This window comes from Thunnus albacares, chromosome 7 (genome assembly GCF_914725855.1).
Source record: "Thunnus albacares chromosome 7, fThuAlb1.1, whole genome shotgun sequence".
Taxonomy (NCBI): Eukaryota; Metazoa; Chordata; class Actinopteri; order Scombriformes; family Scombridae; genus Thunnus; species Thunnus albacares.
In genome coordinates, this window is record NC_058112.1 from 9,452,271 (window position 1) to 9,480,224 (window position 27,954).

At 39.7% G+C, this 27,954-nt stretch overlaps 1 protein-coding gene across 2 annotated transcripts in view; it reads left to right on the forward strand.

Annotated features, from left to right (window-relative positions):
• The window catches only part of si:dkey-246g23.2 (solute carrier family 66 member 2), a 55,806-nt gene that overhangs the window by 15,536 nt on the left and 12,316 nt on the right, over positions 1–27,954 (forward strand). Inside the window, exons 4-5 of one of the 2 annotated variants that reach the window (XM_044357357.1) lie at positions 16,131–16,347; positions 24,088–24,390. In XM_044357357.1, coding sequence (XP_044213292.1) covers positions 16,131–16,347; positions 24,088–24,178 — 308 coding nt within the window. In that variant the 3' untranslated portion in view covers positions 24,179–24,390. Of the gene's footprint in view, positions 1–16,130; positions 16,348–24,087; positions 24,391–27,954 lie in introns of those variants that run through there. The other variant, XM_044357356.1, reaches the window with a different exon arrangement.

Here is a 27,954-nt window from a genome sequence, read left to right on the forward strand (position 1 = left end):
CACACACACACATACACACACACACAAACCACACATCTCTATAGTCAAACAATGACAAAGTTTTAAAACTGGCTACATAACTGATTGACCAGAATATCAGAAAAGAGTAAGAGTGTACTAGAGTGTGTCTCTCTTGCAGGCTGTCTAGAGTTAGTCATGTTGTAACTTTCCCTCTGGTGCTCCCACTGTTTCTGCAGATCAAATAGATCCACCAAAGCAGGGCATCCAACAAGCAGCTCGGTTAATTATCAGAATAACAATTAGGGCAAGAGATGTAAACAACATTTGCTGCATGATAACACATAATCAATACATCCAATGTTGTATCCCCACAACAAAGTTTGCAGCAACTAGAAGTTGTGTAAGTAGCATATGTAGGCTGTGACCAACAGGGTCAAACTGAAGTGGACTATGAGCAAGTTTTAATCATCACTGCTGTTAGATTGATTCTGACTGAGTCAATTCCACATGAGTCATTTAAGACAGGGTGCCATATTTTTCTGGACACCCCACAGTGCTTCCATCATTATTTGTTCATATTGGAAGCAAAAGAAATGAAAGTTTGCAAACCCTGCTGTTATTCTGCAGGGTTAAATCACAGAGAAATAATTCAGTTGGACGTAATGATTTTATTTAAGTTTAGAGTAATGTATTGAGCCCTTAAACAAACTGCAAACTAATAGTCCACTCTGAAAGCCAAGGTTTACCACTGCTTTCTACTAGGTCAGATCTAGTGATATTTCCCTAACAATTCCAACACAGCACACGTCTGAATTGAATACCATCAGATTAACAAAGGCTGCAGCAGCACAAGGTGTACAGAAAGTCAATTAAATGCACATCCTGTTCCCCTCATTAAGATTAATGTAAAAATATTCTGATGTAAGTATCATCTATGTGGAGTTCAACTTGAATCAGTCTCATCAACTCTTACAGGAAACATTTCTCTGCCTCTTACTGTAAGATATTCCTCCGAGAAGCAGTTATCACAGCATCCGACCCTTTCTCCTTCTGCTCCTCCCTCCCTTATTCTGTTTGTCATTCTTAAACTTGATTCATCTTCTCCTGCTACTCTGTCTCTTCTTCTTTTACACAGTTAAACCCCTCCACCTCCTCCCCCAACTCTATAAATCTTTCTCTATATCTCATTTCTTCTCTCTATACTGTAACAAGAAATGGACACTGATGCAACCACACAGCAACAACATAGCACACTCACTGATACTCAGATCCTATTTCCATCTCAATCATCATGGTATAAAAAGGAGGACTGAAAGCCAGAGCTTCGTCAAGTTGAAAAAGGAACAGGTACATCATTTGTGAGAAGATGTGTCCAGACAGGTCTGGGACAAGTGGTGAGGTCCTGATGAGCCATCAGATTCTGAAGTGACTCATAAAGGTGTTTATGAATAGGCTCTGTGCCTGTTATCTGTTTGTGTGTGTAAGAGACAGATTTTATTATGGGGTGTATCTTTATTGTCATATCTTGGGCTAAAATTATATTGTTTAGATTTTCAACTAATTTATAAAATTATACATAAAGATGGGTCCTTCTGCGGTTCTCTGTCAGAGCTAGATTAAAGTATATATTGCTCCTCAGTAGATAAAAGTACCAAACAGTGTACACATATACCTTTATTCCAACTTTTGGATGATGTAGAGCATTATTATCGTTGTTGTTTTGGTTTTTAAGTTGGAAAAATGGACACTTATTTTCTTTTCATAGTCGGGCAACAAACAAAAAAATGAATAATTGCCTTGGACTAAACTTCTAACACTGAAAATCAGAGAAACAAATTGTACTTTAATCTTTGATTTACTGTGTGTTGTTTGAACTTAAAAGAGGCAGAATGTGGGATCTACATGAAAGTCTATAGCCAGAACAAGCAAATAAAGCACCAGCAGAATATACAGTACGCGCTCAACAGATTGACAGGCAGTTGCTTCTACTTACTGCTGGTCAAAGTTAACAACACACAAATTTGCCTGCATTTCACAGATTCAAATTGACAGTTAAATGTATTGAAAATAAATCCAGTCTGAGCTAATCAGCATTTTGATTTGGCAGCCATTATGTTTGGCAGTCATTGTTCTATTTCTCTCTACTGTTTAGACATGGTAAAATAAAAATAAAAAATGTAACATTGCAATGCTGAATGACACAAAGAAACACTGGTGGTACCCACTCAGTGACTCATATTTCTCAAAACCAACATTGCTGCAAACACATGCCATAGGGAACAAATAGCAATATTTTCATTTTTCTAGTTAGATTTTTTATTTATTTTTATTTAATTCTTTGTAGTTTGCCACACATGGTAAAATACTGTATTTATACATCTTAGCCCCTGTCCAGCATATCTACTACCCTGTATTATAGTTGAATAAAAGCTACAGGTGGAGGCAGTCCCAATAAACTGCAATGGACATTATCTTTGGGTGGTAAACACTCACACGTACGTACATCCTGGGAGAAGGGAACAAAGGAAAGTAGCCAATTACATGCTGAGGAAGGTCAATGGGCATTCCATCTAAATAATGACTTTTAATGAGGCACTGCCTTGCTAATTACTGTGGCCTCGGACTGGGTGATGAGATAATTGTACCCTGAGGAAGAAGAATAGAAGTGTTTGTGGCTGTATACGCCACTTGTGTTTGTGTGTGTGAAATCTGTCTTGCATAAAAATAATAAATTCTTAAGATTCTTGTGATCACATTTTCAGTTATTGCATCACCTTCTGTATTTTCTATGCATTTCTCAAGCAGAAAACTAAGCTGATGTTGCTTTGTGCATGTAAAGTGGCAGTGATGTGTAAGTTATGAAAATATTGGTGGTTTTGCACTGTGTACAGTTTCCCAGTCCCAGTGAAATGGAAATTAGAGTGTCCTTAGCTTCTGTACTGTGACATATTTCCAAGTGAAACAGAATATTTGAGCAGTATGCAGTTACAAGGGGAATTTAAATCAAATCCTTTGCATTTGATTGGACTACTAAAAAGTGGGCAGGGCTTAGTTAAGTGCCTTACAGAGCTACATATGACTGTTGGCTCCACACACCTCCCTCACCTGCTGTTAGATCAGGGGGAGGACGAGGGAGAGATGAATGAATCAGACCTCAGCCACATTGTTCTGGAAATGAAAACAAAGTTTTTGCCAACTGATATCCGAACACGCATCTCTTCCTATCACTCTCCATATTGCTCTGTTAGATACGGATATCTGGCATAAGATCACACTATAATTAAAAGCTGCTTCTGACTATTCCCTTATATCCCACAACATGCTGTGAGGGAAATAGCAGCTCTAATCTTGCATGTAAGTATTTATCGCATGTTTTTACCAGTTATATATTCTGTCTAAGAGCTCAGTTGGAGCACTATGACTAAGCAGGAGATGCAGAGGATTGTATAAAGATTTACAACATATACTGCACTTAGCCAAGTTTTTAAATTTGCAAGCAAGTGCGCTCCCTCAAGTTTATACATATGTAATTTATACAAATTCAAATGTGAACAAACGAAACGTTGTCCTTATTGTTTTTCTGCTGTCATCTGCAGCTGTTTAATCTCATATTGTCTCATGTATTTCACTCTACTTTCCATGAAAGTGCAGTGCTTTCTCATCTCAACTGTCAGAATATATCTATGAACATACTAGCATAGAGCTTAGAGCCTGCATGGTACATGTTAGGGGGATGAGTGGGTAGCATCTGAGGGATGTGATTGAAGGGAGCAATATGGTATATGAACACTGCCCATTATGTACGCTAGCATGTGTTCCTTTCTATCCATAACATTAGTAAATGTCAACATGTGCCCTAATGTGCCCATTAATTACATAATGTTATTTACACAAGCTTGGGGCTATCATTACTTTATACTGTGTCTAATAAACTGCAATCATTCATTGAATTTCATGTATTCAGACTATATTCAGTTGTATGGCTGGGTTGAAGGTTCAATAGAATTGTTAGTGTACAAACCCCACACAACAGATTTCTGTTAAATGTGAACCCCTCTTTCAGCAAAAGCCTAGACTTCACACACACAGACATGCCAAATCACAAACAATCATCTCTGCCATGAAAGTCATGTTGTTTGATCGGGAAGGCTTTATCGGCACACACTGTTGTTGTGCAGCTAATAATAGTCCTGCATCTAACACTGCTCCCCCCTGATTTTGTTTTCCAGTCACATTATCTTTGATTTACACCTGCTTATCTCTATAGGAAGAAAGCCTCTCATTGATAATGTGTCTGCCCCACTAGACCCTAATAAATAGTTTGGACCCGTCTAGTCCACCGAGCTGTTGGATGCTTATCTGGACCTCCTGACTCTTCCATCTGGTCAACAGCTGATTATTATCAGACCATCACCTTCACACAGCCAGGATTAACTTTGACTGTGAGTGTGTGGGTTTGTCTAAAACATAAAGGACGCAGGGAGAAAAAGAGAAGAGTCCATCTACACACCCTTGTGTATATGTACATCATTATATACATCATATATAATGAAGCATAAACCAAACAGCATCCAGTTAATCCATGGAATCTGCAGTACCAAAAATCTTTGACATACCACATATTCAAAGAACAAGTGATGATGCACTCAAGTAGTATCGAACATCATCCTTTACCCACCTTAATTTATACCCACATCACTGACATGTGTGAGAGAGAGAATATATGAGAGAGATAGAACAGGTCAAGACAGAATGAGAGAGAGACTAAGGGTAGTTAATTTGATCTCCTTGTCTTCTGTCTCCGTCATGCTCTCCCAGCGTGTGTTAAGAAGGGTGGAGCGCTCCAGTGACGCTTCAGCTCTTCAGTTCCACCCTCTCCTTTCATCAACTCCTTCATCCTCAGGACCAAGGTCACTGCAGCACAGCGCTTTTGGCTTCACCAGTTATCACACTTAAGACACACAGCTCCGTGGTCCACTACACCAGCACTTTCCGACAATTCAGCCCTTCAGAACCCTTTAATGTCTGCTATAATCAGAGCGGCAAAAAACGTGTTTTTACTTTATGAGAATGACAGTTGGCAGCCAGGCTGTGTTTAACAAGCTCATAACTGACCAGCATCACTCCTCTGTGTATACATGGATGTACATGTACATGATGGCTCATTTAATGCAAAATGCTGCCACACATGAGCAGTGCTCGAACATTTGGAATATGAGACAAAGCAGGTGTGGCTGAACATTTAGATCTATACATATGTATGTTGTAAGTACCAGGACATGACAGCTGAGCACTTCATTGTCTTGCTGCATTGTCCTAAAAATGGGGGATTATCTATAAAAATGTTAAACCAGTATGCACGTGAACACTCTTAAAACTGGATGCCAGATCTTCAATCTCATAGTTCTTGTTTCATCTGTAATCCAACGTGCTGGAGTAGAGTGAGAACAATACATAATGTGTTATTGTTCATATAGGGCTGCATTGTGCTTAGTTACAAATATGGGCGTAAGCGCAGCCTGAAAAGACGGACTTTCCTTCTCACTGTCAGCTCAGTGTCAGTGCAGCGGCTGTAATGTTCTGCTATCAAGCAGGCATTCACAACCCGAGCTCAGTGTAGTCTGACAGCATGAGCTGCCAAAGCTGGTTGAAAGTGCTTGTTCACAAAGAGAGAGAGAAAATAAAAGTGAGGCCAGGGATGTTTTGCCTCATCTGAATCTCCTGCCGGTGCTGCAGCCATTACCCCACTGCTACTGAAAATGAGTCATGACGGGGGTGAGGCTACTAACAACTGACAGTCAAATCAGCTCTCAGACTTTTTACATTTTCTCACATCAAAATGTATGAAGAAAAATTGGTTAAAATTGAACTTTTTTTTGTGATCTACTATGATTATGTGTCTGTTATGCCATTGATACAGGAAATAGAAATAGACCAGTGTTTGGGATTTGTAGATAACAGCACCCATAATAAGAACACATATCTGCTTACGCATCACGCCAGATAACCTTTGAAAATCACATGAAACAGAAGAACAGCTCTTTCTTCTTCAAACTTTTATTTTGCTGTCGACAGCAAATCCTAAACAAGCAACAAACCTCAAAGAGAATGCTGAAGTTTTTTAAGGCCAAAACCACCTGCAGACACACCAGATCCTGTGTGATCTCAGAAAGATTTAGGACATTTACGGATTTAGTTGGCATGCAAGGCAAGATATACAGACTTATACAGCTGCTATCAGGACAAGTGAAGGACGATGCCAGTGAAGGGCTTTTTTTAAATCTCTGATTCTCTCTGCTTAATGGAAGTTGCAGTGCTGGATAGATGCAGGAGAAGACAAGCACAGGGAGAGGGGGGAGGTGCTGTGACTGAGAGGTAGAGCGGAAAGAGAGTTGTAAGGAGGTTAGAAAGAGGGAATGCAGTGAAAAAAGAGGGAGAGAGTAGAGGTCCTCACAGATCCCCTCGATTTTTAGTAACTGGGACCAGGCCCCGAGTTGGGTCCAAATTATATTCATTCCAATCGGGTTTAGGAGGGTCCTGTTGTATTGCTGCAAGTCCTGGGTCTTGTGTATATGTCTGATACCTAAGCTTATCCAAACCTATGCAGAGCAGCACCTTGAGCTACATGCTAACATGCTCAGTGTGACAATGCTAACATGTTGATATTTAGCAGATTTAATTTTTACCATGTTCACCATTATAGTTTAACATGTTAGCATTCTAACGTTTGCTAATTAGCACTAAACTAAACTACAGTGATGCTGATGGGAATGTCCTTAGTTTTGCAAGTATTAATTTATAAACCAAAGTATCAGACAAATAGAAGTTTTTACCTGATCATCAAAGTGATAATCAATCCTCATTGGGGCATGAATGTGTGTCCAAAATTTCACGGCAACCCACCCAATAGTTGTTTAGACACTTCACTCAAAACTACAAATGCGAACCTCATGTTGGTGTTAGAGGAAAAGTCAGTGGATCAGTAAAAGTCGGAGTAAGATTCATCTTCTGGGAACCATGAATATCTACCAAATTTTGTGCCGATCCATACAGTAGATGTTGAGATATTTCACAGGATGAGAGAAAACTTTGGCTTGCTGCTGGTGGTAGAGGAAAAGCAAGGGGATAATTAAAGTTAGTAAGATTCATCCTCTGGGGACATTTCATGGCAATTCGTCCAATAGCTGTGTCTTTACCATTGTTTTGGACTGACCAACAGTTTGACAGACCACCACTGTCATTCATAGATGGCAAAAAATCTATTGTGATGACATTTATGTAAGCCTAGAAATGAGTAATATGGTTGAAATCACCATGATATTAATGTAAGAATGTTTTTTTTCTAATAGCATTATACTGTATATATCATGCTTTAGCAAATGTTTGCACACTCATATAAAATTATATATATATGTATATAAAATAAGACAATGAGCTGTCATCCCCTGTTATTAATCATATCAGACAGAACTTTTCACACACAGCCAAAACCCTTAACAACATATTTAGTGATTTTTTAAATTATAATTAGCAGAATAACAAGAGAATAACATGAAATGATCCAATAATCACAATGTGATTTTACTGAGTTTATAACCCACCCTTACATGAGCCCATGAAACGACACCCACTCAAATTTCAACACAAACGCAAACACTTATGTACACACATACAGCCTGCTCATGACAGAAAGCTGGTCAGTGTACCTGGCTGAATGGGAGTCTTTTTTGGGGCTGTGGAGTACATGAGGCAGACTAACTCACTCTCATTTATCTCAGAGCTGCAGGCGGCAGCCAATGACTTTTAGGGACAGAAGCACTAGAGCGGGAATGAATGTTAAAAGGTAGATTGGGTAGTGGTGGTGGTGGATGTGGGGGTTAGACAGTATGTCTGTCAATGGATGTGAAGCTGGAAAAATGTTGTTAGGTGCAGAGATGTCATGTGCTGACTATACTGACTGACATATGGTATTCTGTTAGTATATACACAAAACCAGCACAGGAGTAGGCCATCAATCTTCGTCTCCACCATCAAACGTTTGTTCCTCGCTCTCTCTCCTCTCTTTTTCTCTGTCTGTCTCTATCTATCCATTAACAAAAGTACAGCACAGAAGTGTCTCCTTTCACATTATATAATGTGTAGGTTGTTCAGTCCCTGTCAGTGAAGGAGTGTATACTCTGACTTTGATATTGAGCACTTTAGTGTCCTGGGGTTATTCCTTTATGAAACGGGTATGGAATCCATTAGTACATAACAGAGGTCAAGCGGTCACCGAATTGTTGTTTCGGGTTGTTAATGCCAAAAGAGCTCATTAGTTAAGCCTTGTCAGGGTCAAGAGGCTCAAGAGAACACACACATACACTCAGTGAGGAAGCAATCAGTGGTGAAAAAACACAGTCATGGTTCACTAGCAAGGTCAAAGCAGCCTGCTTTCAGAAGTGCTATTGCAGCAGAAACTAGGAGGAAAAAGTGATGAAAGATTATTTGCTGCGAGCCAATCACACCATTGATAAAATATTTTTTTTATGATTTCATCTTTCTCTCTTCCTTCATTGTTTTTCTAATTAGCTGTCAAAACATGCAGTAAACAAGAGGTAAAGGAATTATCAAGTAATCATATGAGTAAATTATCATATGAGTGAAAAACAATATACTGTGTACATTAAATACCAGCACTTAGTTTATACATGGTAATTACTTTATCGGTAATTACTTTAAGACAGACTCTTGGGAGATTAGCCTTGAGCTAAAAGAGCTACAAATAAACAAATAAACAAAAATATATATACATGAAGCAATAAATTGTGAAATTATTGAAGAACTTGTTAAATGTTATCAATATATCTAGATATATATCATATATTAAAAATATGATGAAATGTGATTGTAATGATCCTTATTTTCACAGCAGCAGTAGTAGTTCAAACCTACTATGCCCCCAGTCTCTTAGGTCTTTTAATAAACTCCAAACTGAATGGAATAATTGGTGCACAAGCAAGTGCAAGTGCAAGTTCAGCAAGTGAAAAATCTAAGCTCACCATGGCCCATGCACCCATGGCCAAGATGTGGCAAACAGTTTGTATATAATAATGCTATATAATTAGGCTTGTGGAAAAAAAGGGGTTAGAGCACTGTAAGAGGTGGATCCCCCTGTTTTTGTGAGGAACTTCTGTTTTTTTGTTGTTGTTTTATTGGGACATCACATCATATTAGCATCTGAAAGGACCAACAGGTCCAGATTTATATTTGTTCAAGCAGAGACACAGACATACATACAGTTGAACAAAGGAAAACAGGAATATAATAAAAATAAAAACCACCCACCCTCACACCCCCCAGTTGGTACGCTTTTAACAGATGAATTTGTGTTTTGTAGCATATATAGCTAGCAAACATAATTAAACATGTTCAGCATCTTAAAGAATTCAAGTACATGACACCATCACAGAAACACAGCTGGGTACAAAGTGATGAGAAAGTGCATTTCTAAGCAATGGCAACTGTAGATACTTTATCAAAATATGAGAGGGTAGGTTGCCATGTAATGTAAAATTTCTTAGTCAATCCTCTAAGAGAGAGTTTGATTTTTTTTTTCCAGTTTAAGGAAGGACATTACATCGCACATTCCCCACTCAGGAAGTGCGCAGCGAGGAATTGTGGCGACTACTTACTTAGCCAATGTAACATGAATAGCCTATTAGCCATTAATGTGGAGTGTGGGAGATCTGTTTGTGATGTGGAGGGCGAGGAAGAGCGGGGCCTCACTCGCTGCCTTCCTCTTTTATTAATTTGAACAGCAGGAGTGAAAACTGAATTTATCAAAATGCTGAGACCTTCTGGAAGCAACCTGCTGAAACAGGTAGCTACATCATTTGCCTCAAATAGATAGACCACACATAATTTATAATAAAGTTATGCTGTTTATTCTGGCATCATACTGGCTAAAATGTTGGTGACGTTCTTTGTAGACAAACACATAGGTAAACACAATGGGCAATATCGAGGTCAGCAAAAATGATCAAGGTCATGTCCATATATCGTATGATAAGTCGATATATGGACATGATAATGTTGATAATCATGTTATCATGTAAGTTGATAACGTAATTATTGTGACATGCCTTCTCTTAACCCTGTGTAAATCAAATAATTGTGCTAAGGCAAACGTGCTAATGTCACTATTTATTGTACCTTCTAGCTCATAGCACATTCTTGATAGTGCATGTGAGGAAACCTCTATTTAAAGGACAACAGCACCTCACCATTAGACATTCAAACAAGCAACTGTAAACTATTGACTTGTGAATGTATTACTTGGATGTTTCCGCATGAATGACTTTTGTAATACCCAAACTATTATGCAAATGAATAGATATGCATTAAAGATGCAGGCAGACTTTTTTTGTGTTTGTTTTTGTGGATGTGACCAAACAGAGCTTAGAGAGACCACTGCAGCGCTGTCAGAAACTATAGAACAATGTGGCCCTCTGTTATAGCTTAATTTATATTGTTAAGTCACTGCACATAAAAATAAAGAAAGTACTTGTGAAAATTGTGCAGTGAAGCAACAAATCCAAAACGGGATTAAATATGTAAACTAAAAAGATAATGCAATAGAAACAAATCAAAACTCAGATACATAAGGCAGTGTGCAGCCCATTACAATATGCCCCATTCCCCTGTGGTGCAAGACACACGCAGAGCTACTGGAAATGAAAAGATAATTGAAGTGGACATTGTGATTCCCATGTGTGCACGTTTGTGAGTGAGTGTATATGAAGGCATTTTTGTCCAATAGTGTGTGTACGCTGGCAAGATGAGATGAAAAATTTAATTTGTCAGGAAACTGCACAAAAAGGATCACCCTGAACAAATGTAAAGTGACTGACCTGCTTTCCTCAGTGAAAATGACTAAACTAAACTGCATTGTAACAACTCGCACATTTCCAGTGATTTTATTGTTAGCTTTTGGGGCAAATTAAGTCATTAATTAGCTTGTTAAGGCTTTTCTTTGTTAGTTTGACTCCGCTAAATGATGTTTACTTGGAGCTTCTTTTTGGTTGCTGAAGAAGCCATGTTAGTCTTGAGATGTTCGCTTTTTCGTGTGATTGAAGACACACAGCAGCCGTGGACTGAGCTCAGCCAGTGAACATGACTCAAAAGTGTACAGCCAAGCAGCTGGGAATTCAGGTAGAAATAACAGTCCTTGTTAACACAAATAACCCCTGTAACGCATGGCTGGACCTGAGCCGAACTGTTCTCCACACAGTGCCATTGTTGGTTCGGTCTGACTTTGTGCAACGTCCACCTCTAAACATTCCGCTCCACCTGGATGCAGCTAAACAGTATTAGCAGGAGGGAGGCAGAGTGAAATGGAGCAGATGATGTGGAGGGGTAGGGGATATAAAAAATTCTGTGGCATGTATGAAATCATGAGGAGATTGTTGGTCTTGTCATCACTTTCTTTTTCAGGTTTGTCTTGACTTGTCAATGTGTGGATTGTTCAGTTTTCTGCTCATAGCTAAGTTTCATAAATTATTAAAATAGAATATTCTGTAGATTTTGTGATTAGTAGTCTTTGCAAAGTTTGTGAAAAATTGTGGGAAAGTTTTGGAAATTCTCAGTCAGTATTGCTCATATCTGCCTTAATAAATTAACCGAATGTTTTACCAGGGAAGGCAGTTTTGTAATTAAGTTCCTCCACTCCCAAGATAAATATGAAGTGGTATAACGGAGTAAATCCACTGGGAAGGCAAGGCAATTGTGTGTGTTACTGTGTGTGTTACACAAATTTAATGAATGGACATTATTTTAGAAGCTTTTGTATTATCGAGAGAGCTGACAGAGAATGAAGGAAACACAGAGTGCAGCGGACCCTTTCTCGTCTGTCTTTACCTGTTCTGCCGGTGAGCCAAGTTAAGTTTCTGCTGCCTCCCACAGCACAGAAAGAAGCCCCCCGTCAGAGAGAGAGAGTTCAGAACGGTTCAGTGACTTCCCGTCTGTCCAAATTATTTCATAGCGCCTGTGGTGTCCCTATTAAAACTTGACAAGAGGGTATTAGAGAGTTTTTCTGGTGTGTCTGTCCTGTCGATCCTCTATGGAGCTGTGTTCATGAACTGAAAAAGCTGAAAATGCTCAGCTGGTAGATTCTGCAGGAGGGCTCTTGACCAGAGCTTCTGGATCAGATTAAGATATGGATGAAGTTAGTCCTTTACGTTGTCAGCCACATTCATGGACAAAATGGGCTTTTGCCTGTTTGACATAGCCATAGCAACATGATCTGACAAGTTTGTGTCATATAAGAAGCCGCACGTATCGGCACGTTAGACCAGTCAGTGAGCGGAGCACTGGATAGACAGCCTGTAAGAGATGTCAAACAGCAACTTTCACACATCTTAAAATACACTGAGCAGGCTGAGAGCCAGGACTGACAGTGCTGAGTCAACATATCTCGGAGCTCTCTAGCTGTCAGGTCCTATCCTTGTCTCTGTCTCGGAGTCTCTACTCTCAGCCCCGTACTGCGGTCTCTGCTCGGCCTGATGGGAAATGCCTTGAGTTTAGCCTCCATATATCTACTCGACTGACTCAAGGCTACTCTCCTTCTTCTTCTGACTCACTCACGTGCTCCCTCCATCCTTCCCTCCACCTCTAATCCTCCGCTCCCTCCTCTTAGTGGCATGTATGGGACTGTTGTTCAAGTCTAACAGCACTGAAACAGAGAATGCTGCACCTGGTACAAGACCTACTGAGACTCCCACCTGAGCAGATACACACATACACAAATCGATTGACTTACCTTCGCAGAGCAACTTCATACACATATATTGACATCCTCGGGGCGGCTTCCTCAGCCGTTTTAGTAATTGAATTGTTTGATCTTGAATGGGCTTTGTGTAAACAAAGAGTCTGTGTGAAGAAAGAGCGTCTTGCCTCCTCCTGGCACTCCGGAGTCTGCGGGATCTTTGAAGTGTGGCTCTGACCTTGATACACACCAGACAGGGTGCTGTTTGGAAAGGGTTGGCCACCTGGCTGAGGTGACAGGATAGCAGCCACAAAGCAGGTGTGTGTGTGTGTGTGTGTGTGTGTGTGTGTGGTGGGTCAGAGAAAGGAAGCTGGGGATGATGCATTATATGAGAGGAGGACAAAAGAAAAGAGATGACTCCATAAATGATGCATAGCTTTCTCCAACCATGATACTCTTCCGGGCAATTTAATTATGCAGGTAAACATACCAGGCAGTATATGTGAGAGATGAATGAGCAGGGAGAAGAGGAGGGGAAGTAAGTGTGTTGCTGTATATATATGAAAATGGACTGGATTGCTTGGTAAGAGGCCAAGAGAAGAGTGTTTTTGGTGTCTGAGAGAGAGAAGAGGGAGAGGTGAGCTGAGTTATGAATCGAGAGATGAAGATGTGAGTAGCTCAGCTGGAGGCTTCATTCACTGAAAAGTTTACAGTAGTCTGAAATAGCATTACTCTCATTGTTGCTGCTGTCAGCATGTTTATACTTTACCACCTCAGCCTCATTCAAAAGGAAATGAAAGAGCTTTTATGTTGCTGATAAAAGGCAGCCTCTAAGCCACTCCCGGCTCTCCAGTTTTCCTCTGCCAGCCGCTAGTAGCTGCAATGACTCAGGTTTGAAGTTGTGTTGGAGCTAAAGTATGCCAGGCTCTCCGTCTGCAGCTCTTCGCCCTCCGTCAGTGTCACAGTTTGTGAGGACAGACATAAGTCACGCCCCGAGAGTCAGTATTTGTCAAGTAGTATGTGTGTGAGAGGGCTGAGAAGCATGCGTGTGGGTTCTGTTATATCTCTCCTCTCCCACCTCGCATGTCTGTTATCAGCTGTGGGCGATGTGTCTTTTGTGGCTCTCGGTAATAAAGCCATTAATCATGTTCGCTGTTTGCCACAAACATGCCATACTGCACCCGCTGCAAGATGTCTCACTCAGTCTGTCCCAGGATGCAACAGCAGATGCAGCTCACTGGAGTGTAATGAGAAACTCCACAGCTTGGTTGTGTGTGTGTTTGAATTTGAATAGATGCTTATTTAATATTTTGTGTGCCCATGTGTGTACAGTATGTGAGATGATTGAAACAGATAAATCTCCTTTTAGATAGAAAAGCACTTAAAACACTCCTCAGTGCTGAGAGGAGTTGTGACTGACCACAATGAAAAAGTGGGCTTGAATACTGCTGATTTAAATGAGCCTGGTAAGGTTAGACTAACCCATTGTCGCTAACTTTGGGGCTAACCCCCTTCACCTTTGCAGCGGTTGTGGAAACAACAGACAAGACTTTTCTTGGTCTTGAGAAGCTACAACATTAATTAACTGACACACTGTAGCCTGTATTGTACATTATCCACTGTCACTTTTCTGCTGCTTGCTCTTCTTGCTCAACCACACATATTACGCACTGCGCTAAAGGAGTTACACTACTCTTATAACAGTACCTTTCACATAGATGTCCTTTGAAGAATGAGGGGAGGGAGGATTCTAGGATTCTGCACTAGTTGAGGACTCAAACTCACAATTCCACAATTACGTAGGGTTTTATCATGTGTGAGTGAACATCATTAGTAGCCCATTGATATTAATGATCGTGTGAAATTTTAGCAGCAGCGCTCATAATTCTGCAGCGGTGCACCATTGATATGGAGGAAACCATGCCGTACCTGAGCATGAAAGTTAATTCTTGACATTGGCGACATCAAAATCTTAACTGAAGGTCTACACAACAACTTACTGAGATATTTGGACTTTTTGTTGGTAATTTTGCCCCAGAGACCATTACCATATGGGATGCAGCATTTTGTGACATTTTATTGATTAAACTGGTAATCTGACTAAATAATTGACAGTTTAATCAATGAAAAAAATTGCTGCAGCCTTAAAACTGCCACATTCAAGATGATTTTCTTATCATCATTTTTCTTATCTCAATGTGCTGTCTCATTTGCCTCCTATCTATATAGAAATTCAAGGACATCCCCAGACATGCAAATGTACATATTTTTGCACAGCCTGTATAGTCTGAAGTGTGAAAGGTAACAGCAGCACATAGAGAAGCCAGGAGCTTCGCTATATGCAGTGTCACACTTGAGTCCCCACGCTAACTAATGTGCTCTTATTTAGCCATCAATCCCCCTTAGCTGATGTCAGCTGGTTTTCCACAACTCCATGGTCATACATAAGCAATGAGAGATCGTTGATCATCTCACATTATGGTCCATTGAGTAGATGGTTGATGGTGACAGGAATGTAGATGTAGTAGGTTTAATGTTTCCTTTCATAAGCTTTTCTTGGCAGCTCCTGAACCAGCGTCCCAAGCTGTGAACTCCCTTTATAGCCAATGGAAGAAGCTTTATATCTTTTTTGTAGCTACACCGCTGTGATTATTTAAAGGTTGAAAAATTCAAAAAATTCAAAATCACACTCTGACTGTTTTTCTCAGTCACTGGTGCTGGCCAACTCCTCCATTCAAGATGAGTAGATGTTTTCGAGAATAAACAACAGCTCTGGACAGTGGTGATCTTTGCATTAATCAGTGAGTTTTGAAAGCCACACATGATAAATAGGGTTTTGCTAGTGGAAAGATAGCTTTAAGCCAAAGGTAATAAACTGTCTAAATGTATAGTCTGGCCTCACCAAAGGCCAGGTTATTCCAAAGTAATAGAAATGTAAAAGCTTTCGAGTATCTCATTTATCTTTGTTCCATTCACTTATGCATGTGCACAGTATTGATTTAGGAGTGCTGTCTTTGCAGAATTTCTATGCATCCTTTAATGAAACACTCTCATTCCTGCTCTGTCTTCCTCCCTCCTTTCCCGCAATATCGCTCTTGCCGCTTTCAATCTCTGCCTGTCACTATTGCTCTTCTGTTGCCATCTGCACATACTGTAACCACGCTCTCACACCTCACACACTACACACATGCACACACACACACACACACACTTCCTCATTCTTATTCTGCTCCTTTGTTTGATCATCTCCTCAGGCTCTTATGTCAGTTTTCTTTTCTTTTAATCCTCCCACACTTCTTCCCAAACTTCACGTTCCTTCCTCGCTCCTCATATAACTTAGTCTGACTAAAACAATACTGATGACAAGTTAGAGTACAAGTTAAATTGTTTCTCTGTATGTGCTTTATTCTTCTCTCCCCTCGACTAGACTTGGACTTTCGCTACTTCTGGAAGTGGAGTGCATTCGAGGACTACCTGCTCTTCTGTTTTGGCTTCACTGTGCTGTGTGCGGTAGTTACCCTGCTGCTGCTGGACTCTGCTGTGTTTGTGGAGACGCTGGGCTCCCTGGCCGTGATGTTTGAGGCCATGCTGGGCCTCCCGCAGCTACTGCAAAACTTCCACAACCGCTCCACCAAAGGCATGAGGTACAGCACATTCTGAGGTCAAACAAAGTTTTGCAGAAAACTCACCACTTGCACTGTCATCCAGAAGCACACTCCCTCAAGATTTAAATATTGCTCACCATCCCACGGTGTGCTCCCATTAACCTTAGTGTCCAGGGAGTGCAAGTAATTTATATTCCCAAGAAATAAATATGCTAATAAGGTAATTTATAATCATTAGAGGCTACACAAAAAATCAGTGAATCAACATTTGGATAAACCAAGAAACCGAGGGCCAGATTTACTAAGACAATGACGTTGTGCAAATTTGCACTGTGGTTTTTATCTACGTCTATTCAGCACCTGAAGACAGCGTGCACACACAGTCCCACAGTCACACAGTCAGCTTTCAGTCAGCAATCACTAAGCTCTTAAAATAAATTAAAATGTACTGATCTTGATCATAAAACCTTTGCTTTGGATGCAGTTCAACACCACCTAAGAAAAACTGTCAGGCCATTACTGAAAATATTACTCATAAAATGATGAGTTTATAATCTTCAGCATATATGTACATATGAATACATGTCTTGGCAATAAACAATTTCATGTGAAACAAGAAGGATATGAAGTGATAAAAGACACACATAATATACACAAAACAACGCAACAGGTGGAGAGAGAGAGAGAGAAGTTTAGTTGCATCTGTCTGTAGCAATACAGTTTAATGCACACAAACCAATCCATTAATAATTTGTGTTACAGTAATCAGACTGTGTTCATTATTAATAGCCTTTTTTCTTCAATTTTCTTTCTAATGATCAGTTTTTAGTTATATATAAGCCTATATTTAATTTATGTTTCTTTTCCCCACTCCAACCTTCCCTGTGGCTTTTCTAAATCTCATCTGCGCTGTGTTTACACTTGGTCTCCAGAGGTGGAGAATTTTCCCTGCAAAACTAAATTTCCTCAAATTCAGCAGAACACGTGATCAAATTCTGTCAACATAACTCCCTCTTTTCTTTGAGTGGTCCTCCATTAAATGCATATGCAGTGAGGAGAGAGGCACACCTTGCAAACACTTGACGTGCAAATTGCGATTCCAGCCTGGTGCAACTGTTTCATAAATGCAGTATGTGTTTGGTGCAGAATGTGTCAGATCTACGTCTGGCAAAAGCCTGATGCTGGGATCAGACTACACAAATTCAGTCCGATGTTGTCTTCGCTGACAAATTTCAAAAATGTTAAAATGAATGTTGGAAAACGACCAAAAGGCCTTGTAGTGTGACAGAATTGAAGAACAGTCGTGTGGCATCAGGGATGTCCCATGACCCCCCGACAAAAAGTCTAGCATGTCAGAATTTTCTCTGGCACACATATGTAAACACCATCACAGAAAGTCAAAGCTGTCCAGCTGCTGTCCGGCCAAGCTGAGCCGCATTTATTGTCACAGACAGTGGAGAGAGCAGCGGCTCATCTCTGTGTCCAAAACCCAATGATTTTTCCCTCCATGAGACCTCCTGTTTACATACAGCAAACCTGGTAGCTAGCGACATTTATGTAATGTTCTTGACATGTTAACACATTGTTACCTCAAGCTGCCTTTGAAGGATGGACAGCCCTTACTGTCCTTTTCGTGACACCCAAGAGTGGGTCCACAATTGTTTTTTCTTTCTTTTCTTTTTCTTTTTGGAACACAAGACTGCCAGTATCACACATAGCACTTCTGTAGCCATGATTGACAACCTATGATCCCGTGCAAGGTCATGAATGATGATTGGTCGGGTTCATACTTGTAGTGTTGCCAGTCTCCTGACCAAGACATGGCAAGAATTTATGGCACTGTGATTGCCTTATCTGACATGGTGATCATTGTAAAAGACAAAAATATTGTGTAGTCTGATCTCGGCATTAGTGAATCAGGCCCTGAGTCTAAACCCAGAGCCCTGAACAGTCATCTAATAGTTATCTATCTGTAGACTCACAAGTCAGTCTCTAAACACTCATAGAGACTGAGGACAGTCTCCCAGGTTTCATTGTTAAAACTGAGTGGAAACAATTAGAGAGTTTAAAAAAACCTGCATTGCAGAACCAATTCAAAGTCTTTAGGGTGGCCCTTCATATTGGGTCGGTGAATGCGTAGGGGGCATAGGTTTGTTAGCAGCCGTTCTCACCGCTGTTCAAGCAACTACCATGCAACTACGGTTATAAATCCCCAGACTTCAGTGGGTGGAGATCTCCACCCACTGAATTGCAATGAATAATGATGAACAGTGTCACATTGAATTAGCTTTCATGTTTAGACTGAACCTATAGCAGAGAACTTGGGCCATAAAAAGTAGAAAAAGATGCAGATAATACAATAAAATAACCCATCTGCCCTCTTCTTTCAAATAATAATAATCTAAAATCAGTTGAAGGAATCAACAGATCCCTTCCAGGAAACATTCTTAATAGTAGTTTTACATGCCAAATTTTAATGTTTAGGCAGTATTCACATTAAATTCAAGGTCACCTTGAATGGAGAGAGTTGGAAAAGGTTGAAGAGGGGGTGGGGCAGACAAAAGCCTTTGCTCGCATTCTGAATGTTTTTTCTGTTAAGAGTATGTCAGAGTGTGCAAAGGTCAATGTGTATACTGATTAGCCTCTCAGATAGAGGACTTAAAGATCAATTACGCCCCTAATGGCACAGAACCTCATACTAATTATGATCATTATTTCCTCATTATGTCTCTTGTCTGTCATCAGTGCAAAAACCATGCATACAGTGTGTGTGTGTGTGTGTGTGTGTGTGTGTGTGTGTGTGTGTGCGTAGTTACATGCTCTGCTGATCACCCATCTCTGAAAAAAGCCTGTAGAGACAAAACAAAATATTTACTTTTTCTCTCTAGGACACAACCACCATCATTGGTGATCATTAGATATTCAGGTAGGTAAGTAAGTATAGAAGTCTGATGCAAGTTAACGTGCATATCAGGGTAATATGATGAGATGGAAGTCTAAAATTAGAATCTTGTATACTTTTCCTTGAGTTGGGAGTGGTTTTGTTTATCATATTTTGAGTAGTCTCGAAATGTCTTCTTACACAAATACACAATGACAGATGTATATATTATTTGTGCTGTAACCAAGCCATGAGGAATGGCACCAGGCTGTGAAGCCAATTTGACATAATGGCCAAAAAGTGTAATTACAACTTCTGGGTCCATCACGTGATGCACACTGGCCCAAAAAGCATTTTTCCCATACATAATAATTGGAAAAAGAGCGGCTGTAAAACAATCAATACATTGTCACAACCCCTGCAAAATGACTCGTTTTATTATCAGAATTTCATCCATTCGGCCCAGTAACATTTGGAAAGTCTAAAAGAGCAGCATTGTCAAATTATTTCATTCCCATTCAAGTTAACAAGGAGCCAACTGGAAGTCAGCCAGTGGAAGTCTCGGATGTGCCGGAGAAGGATTCTAGTGTGCATGCTCTATGGGCCCAAAAACACGGAAGCATGGCGAAAGCACGGCTGACTTTTATGGCTTCATGCAGCACTGAGCAACTTTCATAGGAATGAATGTGCACCATCTTTGAACTTGGTATCTAGTTCTCCTCAATACATCCATGGCTGCAACTAAATATTAATTTTATTATTGATTAATATGTTGATTATTTTCTTAGTTAATGAGGAAATAGTAGAAAATGTCCATCACAATGTCCTAAAGCTCAAGGAGATGTCATTAAATTGCTGATTTTGTCCGACTAACAGTCGAAAATCTAAAAATATTAAGTTTACTTTCACACATGACAAGTTTCTACTTTAACAAAAATAAGAGTAAACAGCCATGTTAGCAGATTTGTGAGGTTCTATTTTGGCAGTGCTCAGTGGTGCTTTGAGTTAAATGCTGATGTCAACATCCTAACATGCTCACAGTGACAATGCTAATGTTTAGCAGGTATAATGTTTACCAAGTACAGCTGAGGGAATGTCATTGTGTGGGACTGCTAAGGAAATGTCATGTTTTGCAAGTATGTGGTCATAAACCAAAGTTTTGGCCATAAAAAAAGGTTTTGAGCTGATGATGGCACTAGATGAAAAGTCATTATAATTCATCTTGAGAGGGATTGGAATGTAAGTTAATGTTAATCGATCCAATAATTGTTGAGATAGTTTAGTCTGGACCAAAGTGGTGGACGAACCAGACAACATTGCCAATCCTAAAAAGGATTTTAATGATTAATCGATTATTAAAATACAAGTTATTTTTCTGCCAATGAACTAATAGATTAATGTACTAATCATATCAACTCCAATGTTTTTACCTTTGAAATGAGATGTCATCCATGCTGTAATAGACACTCTGGCTGTGTTGCATAGACTGAGACTTTTCTGTCAGTGATTTTCTGTCCCTGTTCACTGCATATTTGTTTTTTGCCAATTCCCCAAAGCAAACGCATACCATAGAAATAGTGTACACTTGATGACATAAATAAAAAGAGAAGGTGCAAAGGGCCTTGATTCATGATGCATGCTTTTCCCTTGAGAGACAGTCTTTTTTACTGCAGACAAGTGACAGAGATGTCATCTACTGTATATATTCTCCACTTCAAGTTCCCTTCCGTCTCTCTACCCCTCCATTTTTCTTTGGATTAACCGTAACAGTATATTTTACACTGAAACACACACAGAGGGAAAAAAATCATGTCAAGTCTGCACGTACTTTACCTCATTTCAAACATTTATCCATAATTACATGTTTACCTTTAGTTTTGAAGTTTTCATGTAAAGCAGTTGTGTAATGAAAGATGCTGCACTGTAGGTGATTTGCTGTTTGAATGGCAAAAGCTTCTATCTGGAAAGTACGCCCCATTTCACATGAAGTGTCCTCAGGGTGTACATCTGGGCTTGCACTTCCTGCAAGCACCCTTCCAGCTCAGAGTGAATATCACGCCAGAGATTAAATACGCAATAATGCTACATTAAGTCCCAGAGATGACTGATGAATAAGTTAGGAGTATCAATTTGCACAACTCAGATCTATGGAAAAGTCCTTGCAGACTCAATAATATGATATCAGCTCCCAAAAACTTTGAAAGCCTCTTACTCATTAATTATCTGGGGAAAATATTAACAGATGACTGAAAACATAGTGTTTGGTCAGTGAGAGAACTAATAACTAATAACCAAATGTTTTCTTATAACAAAAAATAATTGTAAGCATTTTGTTTATCTTGGCTTTGCATTAGAGTGATAGAAGCATCATAATCATAAGATCAAAAGTCAAAACAGATCTTATTCTATTTCAACTCTTCTTTATGATTTCTGTGAATACAACAAAACAAAGTTATTATAGAATACTTTACAATGCTAAATGACTTGTTCCAGAAAATACTGTAATTTCAACTTGAAAATATTCCATTGTTACTATCATTCTCAACAGTCTAATTGCACAAATGACCCTGCTGGCTTGAAACAGCCCACTCAGCAGTTCTGTCCTTTCGTGTATAATAGGTTCCACATCCTTTGACCCTCATCATGTGTACTTAAAGATTCTCCCATTTGTTCAGTTAAGCTTGAGCAAACTGTTCTCCAGATATGATGATGCAGCACATGGTCTGCACTTCCTCTCATGTTATCCCATGTGAAACAGTTACTTGTTGTTGTGCAGTCAGATTCCCATGAGTCCTATTACTGAGGCATGATGGTGACTGTATGGATGTGTTACACTAAGGATGGCTCACCTTTTCCAGGTCACCCAAATGATGCATGTTGTGGAAAAGCAAAGAGTTACAGAGGGAGTCTCACATACATGCACACATACACACAGGTCCGTTCAGTCGCTTATTATGCTGCCTGGTCACTATCGACGCTTTGTATTCGTGCATGTGTGCGCACACTTTCACACACATACCACTGCTCCTGGGAAATCGAGGAAAGCACAGAGTGGTAATGGAAAGATACAATTGTAGAAACAGAGAGAGGGAGAAAGGAAAGGAAAGAAAAGGCAAAAGTGGATGAGGCTTAGAAATAAACATGTGTGTATGAGGGAATGTACAGTAGATTTGAGAGATGAGAGAATATATATCAAAGAGGGAGAACCCTTTATTTTCAATCCCTTTTCGTTACTGGTGCTCCCTGGTGCTGTCACACCTAAGCTGTTTGGTGCAGTCTAGCTGGTTTGCCCATTTGGTTTGGTTCCTTTAGGCTGGTGTAAAAGCTGTCATTTAGGGCATAGTTTGTTTGCTGTGGTCTGAATTAGTGAATGAGTTGGTGCACTTCATGTTGTTTCGATTTCTTTTCGCACAGAAAAAATTCATCGGAACCAAAATGCATCACTAAATGCCACGTGAGAACGTTACTCCACTCATTGGTTAATTGTGTCTAGGGCGGGAGAAGGAGCGTAAACAGGAAGAATTCCTGAAGAAGGTCCTCTGGCCAAATGCAGCGTACTTTGTTGTGCTAGTCCAGGTCGATTCACTCCCCGGTTAGCTGCTAGCAACTGTTGTTTCGCTCATCTGCATGCAAAGTGCACCTGGCTACAGGAGCTATTTAGCTCAAACATGCAGAGTACGTCTAGGGACCAGACCCAGACCACTTCCTCAGAGGGACTTGGTGTGTTTTGGTCTACACCTGAGTATGATTACTGTGTTCAGATCTGCCCAAACAAATTACACCAAGGGGGAAAACAAACTAGAGTCCAATTCAACCAGACTAAACAAGGAAGGTTTGAAAAGGCCCTTAAACTCTTTTAAACTACCTTACTTTAAAATGTACTCAATCCATGCTCTGATCATGGAAACTGTCAAGGAAATAATCCCCTAAACAATGTAGTACGCAAAATAGTTATGCAAATATTTATGTGATTGTGCTAAATAATTTGATAACCATGATGACACATATGCACATTGATATAGGCTATCCATTGAAAAAGAGATAAAACAGATGTGTGCTGAACTTGTGTCCTCCATGTATTTTGGCAGTTCCTTGATGAAAAGTAAGCAGCTATCCCCCTGATATTACTATACAAGTACACCTCTTTTTTTCTTTTTTCTACCTCCCCAGTATTATTTATGGCATATGAAGCCCTGTTGCAGTCTCAACTATGAGACTGCAACTGTAACTCTTAACTATGCTCATTGCAAGTTAACCAATCATCTGTTATTTCTAAGTGAACTCTTTGTGACACCAGAACAAGCTTGGATTTTTTTTTTCCTGTGGATCCATGTTGCACTGATGATGCAGGATGGCAGTCACCAGAGCTGTCCAAAGAATGAGTTCAGTCCATGTGACTTCATGTTTACACCTCTTTGTTTGTTCAAAGTCAGTGTGAAAACAAAACGTACCAGAGCTTCTTTTGTGTGAACCAAACTGCAAGTGTGAAAACTTAATTACTGAGTGAATTTACTATTTTGCACATTCAGCCCTCCAGGTTATTTTCATGACCTCATATAACTTTATTAACTATGAAAATGAGTATTGCTCACGGTTCAATCAGAGCGTTAAGCTGTTAAGTCATTCATTAAACACTGGCTTTATGGAGATGCCAGGTTTTGATTTGACAGTGTTTGGTCGCTGAGTGATGCTGTCATCTGCTTGGCATTTAAAAACACTCATTACTCAGGTGGAAGCTATAATTGACTGGTAAAGTTGTGATTTGTTTATATAAACAACAATGTGTTGGTGTGTGTGTGTGAGTGATTGCTCTGCACTCTCTGCTCGGCTGCCTGTGGAGGCCGCCTGTTTTTCTCTTCCCTCTCATTAAACTTTATCTATTTTGCCTCCTCTCCCAGCCCTGCACCAAAGCTGCCAACCTTCACAATGTCACTCAGTGACACTGGAGGGGACATGGACGGGGGCAGTCTTTCTGTCACACTGACATAAAAGTATGCAGACATATACAGTAGTGCTTCCCTTCTCAAGAGACACTTACCTCTTTCCTCTAGTTCTCTTTCTTAACAAAATTCCTCTGCTTTTAATTTTCTCTGCTTCTCTCAATTCACTTTACTGCTCTTTATTGTCAAGAATGTAACAAGAGCAGCCAAACTATCTACATACAACTGAGTCCCGCAAAAAGAATAAAATACATATATAAAACACCTGCCCCATATTTGTGTGTGTGTATTCAGCTACCTCTCTTTATCACTCTCTTTCTCCCACACCTTCACAGCTAGCATCTTGTTTCTCGCTCACAGTTCTGGGTAACACCCTCCAAATGTTAATAGTGGTCCGATTACGATGTCCCTTCAATGCCATCCTAATGGTGCTTTCACGTTTCGCTTGAGGCGCCCATTAGCTTGAGGCCATTTCAGACAAAGGGTCAGTACCTTTACAGTCTGGCCCTGGAGGATGTGATGCAGACATTGTGATGACCTCTAAGCACTTTGTGACCTATGATCCAGAGTTGTGTCCCAAAAGGGCCCACATGTGGATGGTGAGTGTGAGAACAGTGGCTGTGTCAAAGTACCTTTGAGTAGTTATGTGCTCTCCTGCCTTCAACAAACTGAGCATTCACAGTTTGAAAACACCCATAAAAGTTGATGGTTTGAACCATCATCGGAGGAGCCCCAGATTCAAACCTCAGGTTTTCAGGTTGAATCATTGGTCTTTTTTATTTATGTTTTGGCAAAACAACCAGTGAACCAAAAGCTGGCTTGCTTCCTCTTGGCTGACAGTGCTGTTAAGGGCAATATAGGAAAGATGCTCTGTGGTGCAGTTAGAACTGTGTTGTTGTTATTTTTCACATTTTATAGACGTAATAGAAAAATATAAATCAAATTAATAGATACCTATCATTAGTTTTAGCTGTACTTTCAACATATAAACCGTGATGTTTATATGTGGCAGCTCATGAACGTAAACCTTGAATATGCTGAGTGTTTTTGACATATTCCTGTGCAAGTAAATGCAGTCAAGTCTTCACAGCAGCTGAGAAGTGTGATATACAGATTTACAGGTTTAGTCATCTTAATACAGTCTGGTAATATCACTGGATTTTCTCTATAAACCTGTTTATTTATTTCTCACATTCATTTTCTTCTCATAGGCTCACAGCCTGAAGCAGCCAGTCAACATTCAGGCATTAGTCCTTTATGTGTAATATGTGTACACGTATGCATGCATGATAGTGTGCAATAATTTCATGCTTAGATAGTATGGTGTGTAAGCAAAGCACGTATAATAATATATATATATATAAACTATAGGGTATAGTGAACGCAATCAAAGCCATTCAGTCCTGACTGTCCCAGGGGCAAAACAAGACTGGAGATTTTCTTGTGAGACCATCCATTTTCTTTTATTTATATATTGCAGGGATTTGGAGAAGTGCCATTTTGGGTGTTTTTGCCGTGTGAATTTATTATTCCTATTTCCCAAGTGAACATAAAAAGTATGAAATAGCATCATGAAACTTATTCATGCATTTGGAACCATGTTTGTACAAATAATCCAGTCTGTGCTCTGCTGTTTAATTCTGACAAGTTTTCTTTAATGTAAATGAGATTGAATAAGTTAAAACTCACTTGAGATTTGTGCAGATTTGACTTAGTTTTAGGAACAGATCTCCAAATGAAAGAGGGGAGACGCCACTGATCATCCACAGCTGCAGATTTATACTGTAGAGAGATATATGCTACATACTACATAAAAGATACAATATAATGACATTAGTTTTACCTCAAGCTGATTGTCCTAAAAAAATTCACAGTGGTGTCTAACAAGTCTTAAAACTGCCTTAATTGGCAACAAATTAAAGGTGCTCTGTGGAGTTTTCTGTTTACACTCTCGCCAGAATCTGTTGTGTGTATCCCTGACGTCTAACAAACATGTTTAGTGAACTTCCTTCCTCATATAACATTTGCAAAGCCAGCCAATATTTTAAATCCCGAATTGTTTACATCCATGTTACATATTGGCAGTCTTCTTTTTGGCTGCCTTTGTTGGCGTTTTGCTACATTTCTTAGCCCACTTAAAAAAACGTGGCTCCATAGCTTTTCTAGTGGCCAACACTCCTCAGGGTACCTTTTAAGTAATGCATGCACTCCACTGTAACTAGCTAGAAAGTTTTATTTCAAATATACTCATGCTTTCATTGTAGAATCCTCACCAGCATACATTTATTGTTGACTTTTTTAGCATTATATTCAGTTAAATTTCAAGGCCATGTTGTACCTAGAGCTTGGGACAGAGTTACATAAAGCCCAGATCCCACTGGGAGCATAAGACGCATGCCAAGTAGCCACCCTCATTATCTTCTTTGTAAACTACCACAATGATGGAACAGCGAAAAGCAAGATTTTTCCAGACTCGTCCTGGCTCCTTTGCTGTGACCTCTTCCCTTGAGGTGATAGCGTGTCCACTTTTGTGGTCTTGTACAATGGGGAAGAAAAAACAAATTGCGTACCTCTGCAACCCACAGTCCAGGCATTTTAGAGATAATATCAAAAAATACATATCCCAGTGAACTATAGCTGGAGAGACTAGCTCTTCAGGAGATGAATCAAGTGAAAGAACACATCAAAACACACCAGCACTGCAGATTCACTGAATATTATTCTTGTGTTGTGGCAGGTTTAGCTTTGGCCTTAAGGCTGCAGAAAAACAAGAGAGAGAAAAATATAAGAGTACTAACTTTTTTCAGAGTGTTGATATATTTGTTTAGGAAAGAATCAGATGATGCATTTGCTCCTGCAGACTGAGGATGTTTTTTAATGGGTTTTCCAACATTGCATACACATCCACATTTCTAAACGTTTTATATAATGTAAAGTAATAGCGTCATAAAAAGTGCATGTTCAACCTGAGGTAGTCTTCAACTGTTAAATGCACAGACACTAAATCTATACAACATGAACCTTTGACTGAGCCCTTCCTCAGCATGCACAGATATCTGTACCAGTGTGTAGACGTCAGCATATTATCGCTTGTAATTGGATCAATGTAATTATTAAATACCTATAAATTAAGAGAGAGCATGATGTTAAAGTTACTATAAGGAACTTTTAACTTGTTATGAAACAGTCTCATGATGCCTCTTTATGACCCACATAAGCAAATAAGACCATCAGTGAGAAGATTGGCTATTTCTAAAGTTATTCGAAATGCTTGCCACCAGGTCGGATTCCCTGCAAAATCAGACAAAACGATTCACAGCATGCAGACCGGAAGAGCCTATGTTTACATTACATGTAGCGTTGTAGCATGAGGGAGTACAAAGACACTACTAGGACGAGGGGAGGACATTTCTCTTCTTGTTTGATAAAGTTAAAAGTAAAGTGAGACTTGTTGTCAGCTTCCTGACTCATTTTAAAAAAAGATGAGAGAAAAAGAGAGAAAGAGCGAGCTGAGAGCACGAACGAGAGCAAAGGAGAGAGCAGCTGTGGTCGAGGGAGCTAGAGAGTGAATGAAGAGAGCGAGCAAATCTGAGAAATAAAACGTTATTTTCTGATTGTTTCACAGCGGTTATGTCCTAAAGCATAAATAAACACACCCACATCTCCGCACAAGCCTGCAAGAAGATGCTGCATTGCCAGATTTGGTGTGAATGCAGCCTTACACGTAAGCTAGATGTATGAACAGTACTGAAACAGAGTTTAATTTGTTTCATCATCATCATAATAACATTTTTAACCTTACATAACCACAAACAGATACATTAA